General features: G+C 40.9%; 2 protein-coding genes across 3 annotated transcripts in view; one reads left to right on the forward strand and one right to left on the reverse strand.

The window, feature by feature from the left end:
• Positions 1-7,771, forward strand: part of LOC138049260 (hyccin-like) — an 18,716-nt gene extending 10,945 nt beyond the window's left edge. Inside the window, exons 10-11 of the mRNA XM_068895456.1 lie at positions 432-543; positions 5,400-7,771. Coding sequence (XP_068751557.1) covers positions 432-543; positions 5,400-5,779 — 492 coding nt within the window. The 3' untranslated portion in view covers positions 5,780-7,771. The remainder of the gene's footprint in view (positions 1-431; positions 544-5,399) is intronic.
• A 1,489-nt stretch (positions 7,772-9,260) lies between these two features.
• LOC138049277 (uncharacterized) overlaps positions 9,261-10,000 on the reverse strand; it is a 36,857-nt gene continuing 36,117 nt past the window's right edge. For both annotated transcript variants that reach the window (XM_068895483.1, XM_068895481.1), the window contains one exon: positions 9,261-10,000. This exon is cut by the window's right edge and continues 1,835 nt beyond it. The gene's annotated coding sequence lies outside the window, so the exon portion shown is untranslated.

The following is a 10,000-nucleotide window of genomic DNA, read 5'->3' on the forward strand; positions in this document are numbered from 1 at the left end:
TGTGTCGTATCTTAATAATGCATGAACCTAACAGTCTATCAAAATACCGATAAAACGTCACTTGCATGAGCTTTAAACCCGATGAAACACTCTTAATTAGAATTATAAGCAATAATAATTACGAATTATAATAATATAATTATTATAGTAATTAAATATAATTAATATAATAATTATAATTATAAGCAATTATAGCAATGAGGCCCGGCTTGTTTTTCTTGTATGCTAATGTTGTCCTCTCACAGTTTGAACCTTTGTTCTGACTCCCGAGGGACACACTTGTTTTTGCAGCCGTTCAAAACCTCTCAGCACATGTTTTGTCGGGTCTAAAAATACTGCTGCTCGTTTTTTGAACATTTCATAAATGTGACTTATGCAGGTAAGCAAGCCTGCCTTTTCAATTTTCTTTTTCATGTTACATTCTGTTTCAGTTGACAAGTGCCATCAAGCATTCACTGGAACAGTCAGGAGGTCTTCCCAAGGAGGGACCTCTGGGGCTTGAAATGTACCAAACAGATTCACAGGATGCCAAGTCTATGAATGGTAAGACTGTGCCAAAATTAAGCAGGACCATCTTTGGAGGTCCAGCTATGTACTACTCTGACGGGGAGTCTTACGAGTCCTGTCAGGAAACAATTGATAATGATGATGATGACGTTGCTGGGGATATTTACACCGACACGGTTGATACTGTTGATGACAAGTCTGATAAAAAATATCTAAGTACTTGGTTATGATATCATTTTTAAAGGAAGGAAAATAGAGCTCGCTTTTAAGCCTTAAAAACTCTAGTTTAAACATCTAGGCTAAAAAAAGCGACATTTGAAACTCACAGTGTAACTTTAATTTTGATCTTTTATTTTTTTTTGGCTTTACTCGGCTTACCCCATTGCTTTCTAAGAGTGACAATTATTGTCAATGGGGAACCATTTAGGAGCGAAATGGCTAGCAACATCTACGTCCATTCAAAAACTGTCCCCTTTTAACCCTTCGTCTCCAAAAGGGGACACTCTTCGCTGGGGAAGCACATTAGTGCAGGACTCCTCTGGGAGCGAAATGGTTAACAACATGTACGATATCAACCCTTTGTCTCCTAAGGCGAAATGGGGAACAACATCTTCATCATCTTCTCAAGAACTGCCCCATTTACTTAATGATTTTCATCAGTCTCCTAATAGTGACACTTAAAAGATTTTACTCTGTCTAACACCAGACGATTTTACTCTTCAACGGGGAATCCTTTTGCGGCGAAAGGTTTAAAGTAAAGCATTGAAGTGTTTGGTAAATTTCTGAACTTCATCATTAGATAGATAGAACCTTAATTTACCCACGGAAATCTCATCAGGATGCGGAATACAATACAGTAATAAATATATAATACAAATTTAAAATCTAAAGCTATTGACTACAAGCTATTGAATAGTACTATTCTCTAAGTTAACAATGTAAAACCTGCCGTGCAATTTTAATAATTAAAAATTAAAAACTACTAAACGTTTTATGGCAACCCGCCCAAAATTCCCTAAAGATGGGCAGACACGAGGGGTCATATTGCGGGGACATGTTGCAGCGACATGTTGCGGAGACGAAAAGGTGTGCAGTGCACACTGAGGCAACATGCATTAGGGTCGTGGGGCAGGGACATGTGATAGGGACATGTAGCAGGGACAAAATCACAACATTTGCACACACATGAAAATGTTCCAGGGACATGTTGCAGCGACATGTCCCAGCGACGTGTCCCATGAAGTTCAACTTGTTGAACTTCATGGGACACGTCGCGGGGACAAAATAACCCTCAGATTGGTGTTACACAATTATAAAAGTATCAGTTTACACGAGGGGGTATGTCGCTGCAACACATCCCTGAAACATGTACCCGCAACATTTTCATGTGTGTGCACATGTTGTGATTTTGTCCCTTCTACATGTCCCTGCTTCACGTTCCTGCTACATGTCGCCTCAGTGTGCACTACACAAGGTGTTTGTCGCTGTAACTGTGGTAACTGTGCGTGAATATGTTCAAGTTCAATATGGCGGCCTCTCAAAAAATGATGTTCGACTCTCAGTGATTAGCATCTACTTTGACATTTAGAATATAAAGCTGCTCGTTGCTGAAAATTCACCGAATTTTAGCAATATCAAGCTAAAGTTAAAAACTAGTAAATAATAGAATTTTGCTTGTCTTTGAAGCGTGTAAAATGGTTCTATGTAAATCTGGTTTACTGTTGAATGTCTTTCTTATTTGTATGATCTTGCATGGAGCTTTTCATTAAAAGAATGTATTTTAAAATACTGTTGTTTTGCAATCATAATGTTAAGATTGTTTCATTTGCTGTGATGTAACTCAAATTGTGCTGAAAGGGAGAAATGATCATCGTAGTTATCTGGACATTTTTTTTCTCTCATAGATAACTGAAAATTCAGGTGGCACTTCAATTGGTCTCCTCCCAACTGTGTGGCTTCATAGCTCAGTTGGTAGACCACTGCTCTGGTATCGAATCCTGGTGATCTGGTGACGTAATTTGGAGAACTGGGAAGAAATATTTAAGCGCCGTATCCCACAACCGTGCGCGGCCTTAAATGTTGTTTCCAAATTTCCTGCTGTATATTTCCATCACCAAAACTCAACAGATCATTCCGTGTTTCCCACATTTCCTGTTACTGAATGAAATTCAAGTACAACCGACGAGATCTTACCTCGCCTCCGTCATGTTGAATTCGAAGATAACATTCAAGGCCGCGCGCGGTTGTGGGATACGGCGTTAAAATCTTTTCTCCCCAGTTCTCCGAATCACGTCACCAGATCATCTGGATCACGTTGAAGCTTCCCGAGTCAGATTTCAAGAGACAATTGCTTCAATTGTCCCGATAACTGCGACTATCACTTCTTCCTTTCAACTATAATCCGCAGTTTAAATATCTACATTTATTTCATGACTGTGTTCAGTGTTACTAAACTTATTGAATACCGTAATATTTGTGACTGGTTCCAAGATGCCCTGAATCTGATAGCTGCAAAATGAATTTTAATTAATATTGTTTGAATAAAAGAGAAATAAATGCTGAAAATTTTGTGACTGGTGACGAGTAACTTAATTCGGAAATTGAATAAAAGGAAACTAAACTGATAAAATGGCTCGACTGTTGAAAACGCGAATGAATGTGAGACAGTTCGCACAAAGACAATTTAGCCCGAGCGATTCGCCCCCCTCTGTCTAAAGACCATAAATGACATGTCTTTGACCATAAATGACAGCTAACCGTTTAAAACACTAATGCTAAACCATCACTGAAATGAGTGTTTAGACCTAAATAGAAGATCGGTGCTTTAACAATAGTCATCTCACGACAGGGGACTAATAGTCCAGAGGGCGAAATGCCTGGATACCACTACGAACTAAAACCCTTGAGGCCGCGTTTCTCGGGATTCAACTAGGGACCTTGATAAGCACGCGCGTTTTTGAGCCGCGGACGACAACCGGAAGTGAGCTGTTTTCCCTTTTAACTTGTCTTTACACAACCATTTACATTGCTAAGTACCATCTCTCCATTAGAGATGATCAGTTTAAAAATCTGGAAGACACCACTGTCCTGGCGCTCCGTGAAATGTTTTCTTCCGGTTGCCGTCCAAGTCTCAAAAACGTGCTTGCTTAAGCTCCCTAATCTTGTCGTTCAGTCAACTGGTTGGCTATTAAACAACACCTAGGTTCACTGTAGATTTTACTCGTTCTAACCGTCGGCGCTAGACGCTCCCTCGGATCTTAAAGGGTTAAATGCTTTTAGAGTAGAACGTTTGAAAACAAACCGGGTTGGTGTTTTACGTCGGACTTGTTGTCCAGTGAAAGGGTCATGTTAGCCTGCAAGCAGGCTCTTCCGTTGAAAATGGCGCGCGGTCGAAACGTTGGGGCTTGGTTCCAGGCTCCTATATTTCAGGCAGGCTAGGGTCATGTAGAATCAATTCCGACGTTAAATTACCGAAGCGTTTTAGGAGGCGTGGTGGCCTCATTGTTAGAGTGCTCGACTCCGGATCTAGTGGTCCGGGTTCGGGTCCTGGCCAAGGACATTGTGTTGTGTTCTTGGGCAAGACACTTTTCTCTCACGGTGCCTGGGGGTAACCCTGGACTGGCATGCCATAGTAGTCATGTAGTCATGTGAAGGACTCTTTTGGATGGAATTGACTGACGTTTCGATGACTCTGACGATGACTTCCGGTGAGGTTGTAAAAACGTCAGTCAATACCATCCTAAACGGCCCCCCTCAGGACTACCCTCACCCGGACGATCGCTATGACTCCTGGGTTCAAACCATTTACGATACAATAAGAATTAGAATATTGTGTAGGCTAATGTTCAATTGAAGTCACGCCTTCCTACCCGGTAGTTCAGTAGTCGCTACGTGGATACACTACCTACGAAGCAAACCATTCGTCAGATTTGGCTACATCTGCTTGGAGCAGATCTGTTCTAGAAAAGGCTTGTTGGCGAGACTTCGATTCTGGGTGAATCTTAGCCCCCTATGGTCGAGTAACATCGTGCAATGAGTAAAGTTATTGTGACTCATATAAACAGATCAAGCTCTTTCGGCAATATTTGGAATTTTTCCACCAAAGTGAGTTTTGGGGTGTTAGCGAGAAGACGTCAGTAAGCGCAAACATCATTGTAGTGGAAATGACTAACTTTTGCACAAAAGCGACTTAAAACTGTTTTTAAAGATATTCACGAAAGAAGCCGTCGTATGTGGTTATCTTTCCACATTTTTACTGTCATACCCTCGCCCCTGAAAGAAGTGAAGTGAAGTGATTAGTCTCTACCCCTCGGGGCTTTTTAGGACTAATTTACAATGCTTTTTGTTGGGGACTTTGGCTAGACTGCTTGTTTACTCAGTTTACAATGTTTTTTTGGAAGTGAAAGATGCCCCCGACCAGATTAGGTCAGACCACTATACCTGGGACAATGGTCCCCAGCTCTGTTTCGAGACGTGAGTGGGTTCTTTAAGAAGTGTTTTGTATCGATCAGAACTTTAGCATAAAAGTGACTTATTTTTGCCATGGGGAATATCCACGAAAGAAGCGGCCGCATTTTAAAAAGGAAGGGGGAAATTCCATGTAATGATCATTCCATTTCTTAACGGTTAGACAGTCCTCTTTCGAAGAAATAAGCGAACGGGCAATTAACCCATCCCCAGTTGGAATAAAAATCAAAGCTCAAAATTTTGCCAGTAAAGTGTCAAGCAATCACACTTTCAGAATCTGAAGAAAAAAAGGAAGTGCTTTTTTTTTATCATAGTAGCACTTCAAACAAAATTCCAGCAGAGCTTACGCGTGCGTAAGAAAATCTCGATCTGAAGGCTCCAGCTGGCTTTGTTTTTTTGATCAATTTTCTCGTTGTATTTGTTAGACAAATCTGGAAATGTTCTGGCTTTGACAACCAGCGGCCTGAAGATGTCTGCAAGTTACGTGGAGTATCCAGCTGTCAGCACTGAAGATATTTCGCTCGAAGGTGAAGCAAAAAAACTAAATTTGTCTTCGCATCAAACTCCTAAGGAAGCGGTGAAGTCACACAAGAAGGCTCACAGCACCGGATATTTTAAGCGTCCGGGTTTCCTGTCGCCTAAAGAGCAAATTGAACTCGAGCGTATACCAGGAGAAAGCGAAAGTTTGTCGGAGTTACTTCGGCCAAGTGCGTCGGACACCGTTGTTCCTTCGGATAAAATCGATGGTGTGGAGTTGCTGTCAACAAGTTTCAGTTCTTATGGAGTCCTGGAACATAAATTCTGAAGGATATTTCTGGTTCAGCTCGGGTTTATTTTGTCAAGAATCAAAGTATATCTTGAAAGCTAAAAAACTCTTGTTTTGGTTCCAGCTGCTTTCCGGACCAACTTACTCGCGCAAGATCTAATATTTTTGGGTCATCGGAAGCGAAGAGGAAATTGTCCTTTATGTGAGAAAAGAATGTATGCCAGTAAAGTGTCTATGCAGCCTACAGGGTTTTTGTGGTTTGGTCACTAATGACGTCACATCAGGATTTGATTGCATGTTTGCATTTGCTTTGTCTTCATCAGCGGGTCCATGAAAATCCACTTATTACTGATCTTTATTTTGAAGCAGCGAGTCTGTATCATTTATGGATTTTGTTGATGAGCCTCTTGCCGAAGATGAATGGCTTGATCAGTATCATCATAGCCAGCTCAAGTTCTCTTGTCTAGAGAGCACAAACAACATGGCGTCGAATGTAGTATAATGGTTTGTATGGGAGTTCCGATGATATTCTTTGAGGTAGTTATATAGGATGAAGTTCTCAATACCAATGGATTATCATATTCCGTGCGTGTGTTTTCTTGTCCCTTGTTTGGTTATGTTACCTATTTGTAGCGATTTGATTTTCAAGTCTCCCCACGTAAAAAGAAAGAACAACGCGAAACACTCTAGTCGGGAAAGCCTACCGAACGAAGCCAGAAAATCCCAGACCAAAATGTCCCTACGGCCACAAATCCACCGTAGAATTCAAGGACAAAGGTTTTTCTTTCATTTCAATCCGCTAGCCGCGCAATCGAAGCCCTGCCAGCGACGTCAGGCGGCTGTTAGTGTCCCAAACGAAACGATAAAACGATCGAAAAGCGCCTCGTATGTTTTGAACGCGACACGGCGACCGTTGAGTCTTATGTCACACGGCTTGGTAACCTCGTCAGGGCGACAAACAAAGACTCACCGTTTGCTGTGTCGGGTTCAAAATGTACGAGGAGCTGGTATCATCGTGAAACAAAGAACTAAGCTAGTGGTGACAATCAGTGAGTTGTATTTATTTATATTTGTTTCGCCATTTTATGTCGATCATCACACATTGTAAACTCACTTAATTCCGTTAACAATCAAATAGGCCATTTCCGAGTTCATGTCTGCCTCCTCTTCAAGGCGAGTCTAAGTGCGAAGTTTTTCTTATGAAAATTAGTTTTCATTCATATGTAAAGTAGAACTAATTACCATCACAAAAACTTTGCACTTAGACTCGCTTTGAAGAGGAGGCGGATATGAACTCGGAAATGGCCTATTGTGAAATCGCTTCGCCTTTTGGCTGACCTAATCACCATAATCGATTGTTACGAAACCTGGCGACGGCTTCGTTTTGATAGTTTCTCTTCATTCCACGATCTCCTTTGAAATCTGCGGAAAGGAACAAACTCGTCCTTTATGAGGTCGCACTGTTTGTTGTCCACACCAAACACGAATTTCTCTGTGAAATCTTCTGGAGCAAAGTGGCATGAACAAACGTTTAAAGAAGCATTTCGCTGCCACTTTGAACGCCTCCTTTTCACAAAATCGATCCATTTTTTGTCCTTCTGGACTTCGCTCAACTTACTTTGGGCAGGGATCAACGGTAGACAACGCTTGGGATCAGGCATTATTACTACCTTCGAATGCGTGTTTGCGAGAGAAAGTGAGAAGTTTAATTTTCCCGAGGAAACCCTTGGTTCCTGATGTGACGTCACAACTCTGCGCTAAACTCCTTCTTAGGCCCCTATGCTCGGTCAGGTGGAAAGGGCGTGTCTCAAGCGGGAACTTTAAACTACGATTTGAAAAAAAATTATTTGAGCAGTTGTCTACCTTCTATTTGGGAACTAATACCACAAAACCCTGCAGGCTGCATATACACTTTAAGGTAGCTATATTTATTGTTAAAAAATAAATAAATAAAATAAATCATAATGAGTTATTTTTGATGCGTGTTTATGAAAGCCGTTTTACAATCAATAAACTTACAGTTTAAAGGCGCTTTAGAGAATGCTGGGCTACTAACCTTCCGATTTGTTAAATACACCTTATTCCAAAATGGCCGCCATTTTAGTATTCTTTTGTTTCCATGCAAATTGGCCCTTATGCCCTCGTTCAAGGTTAAATATTGTTTTGAATTTTACGTTTGATAGCGAGGCCGTAAGGTCCAATTTGCATGAAAACAAAAGAACACTAAAATGGCGGCCATTTTGGAATAAGTTGTTTTTGATCATGAACCACGCGTGCTTATGCAATAGCTGGGAACTTCCGTAATGTTCAAAACCGAGTAGGAGGGTTTTAATTACTTAAAAAAAACGAGGCGTAATCAACACGTGCTACGAGTTTTTCATACCAAACTTCTCTAAAGAAGACATATTGTGAATAACAGTTCTTTGGCCGTAATAAATAAATAAACAAAAATTTAAAAAATATATAAAAAATAAATAAAATCCCGCGTGGCAGGCGTTTGATGGGCTCCGGTGTCGTTCGCCCGCGGGTTCTCCCGAGGTTGCCTTGTGGTGAGGAAAGCAGGACCTGAAGACTTCTTGAACACCATATGTAAGTATTTGGAATGCTACATTTTTATGGTGATTCGGATAGTCGGGATAAAATCCGAGTGCTCCTTTGCAAGAGTCGATATTCGACCTTAGTTCGGATGTTCGACCATTGAGATAAAGGAGAGTTGTGAGAGCCTCGGCAATTAAACTAGGTTCTCGTGAAAATTATCCTACTCTATCAAATACTTATCCAAGAACCAAGCCATTTTCTTCCTCGAATTAACTATTATCGTTAATTCGTAATTTGTTTTTTTTTTTTTTACCATTATCGTCAATGCTTGACATGAATTGTGGGAAATGGTCATTTATCATATGGCCCGAACGGCCCCGCGCGCTCTTTTATTGTAAAACTATTGGGAAAATCCTCTTATGAGGGCAGTACCTGGCGAATTTTCTATCGGATGAAAAATTTCACCGGCCATTTTGTTCGCACGGAACCGTACAATATTTTCGCTCTCACTGTTTACACCGAACTGACAAGCCGGGTTAAAGTTTAACCTTTGTCAGCGGTTTTACCATCTGTTCATGCGCAGAGCGCTACTTTTCGAAATCCAAAATGTCGTCAAGAAAGAGAAAGCCTAACGACAGTAGTTTAGTTACCACGTATCCATGCAACTACGTCATTGCCATGCAAGAATTTAGACGGTCAAGGTGTTCACAGCGCGCCGGTTAAATTTTCTTCTGTACCGGCTAAAACTCGTCCCTTATTTGGGCGTTCAAATCTTTGAACGGCGAGGCGTCAAATTTTTCGTACGTTTAGCGCGGTTCCGTTTAACGGAACCCCTAAATGCACGAATTTTCAACCGGTGAATCGGGCCTAAATATGAAATTAGTTGATGTGGGACTAGGGAGATTGTTGAGTAGGGAGTAGGGAGGGTGTTGGGGGAAACTGTTGGGGAACTCGCAGAAATTCCAACTACCAGCAGAAAATGTAAGCTCGATGTCTTTATTTAATTTTTAAAATATGACAATTATTATATTCATGCATGTTACTTCATGCCTCTATTGTTTCAAATAATCTCTTCATTAATAGACCTTTTTGCAGATACGGCGGCCATTTTGATTTCTGTTGTTTCAAATAGCTATTATGGGATGCCCAGTGGGAAAATGCATATTAATGTGCCCCCTGAGCATCCCATAATGTCTTTCGAAACAATAGAAACAAAAATGGCCGCCGTATCTCCAAAAAGGTCAATTTCTCTTGTAATACTCTATTGACACTCTTAATTATAATTCATTCTGTACAGCGAGAATAAAAATGTGGTAATTATTGAAAATATAATCAGAAAGTTCTAACCCTTTGATCTCAAGAAACGTAGACTTTGTTAATGCTTTGGCAATTTACAGTTTTTTCCTCCTCACAGCAAGACGAGGTCTTGTAATACAAGGATAGTGTTTCCAGGTGAAGTTAGTTCAGTTATTGAGTTAGGGGTACCAATATTATGGAGCTTGATCTCCGTTGATTTATGGCCCAAGCGCGAAGCGCTTGGGCCATAAATCAACGGGAAAAAACGAGGATCCGTAACTTACAGTACGGACTGAGAAAACGAGGTTAGTAAGATATTTATTATATCTCTGAGGTTAACCGGTGCGCGGGCAAGGAAACTAGTCAAAGTGAAGCGGAAGGTTCAACTGCCACAAAGAATGCCGTGTCAAAATCCCAAAAACTAAA

Source organism: Montipora capricornis, chromosome 5 (genome assembly GCF_036669925.1).
Source record: "Montipora capricornis isolate CH-2021 chromosome 5, ASM3666992v2, whole genome shotgun sequence".
In the NCBI taxonomy this organism is placed as follows: domain Eukaryota; kingdom Metazoa; phylum Cnidaria; class Anthozoa; order Scleractinia; family Acroporidae; genus Montipora; species Montipora capricornis.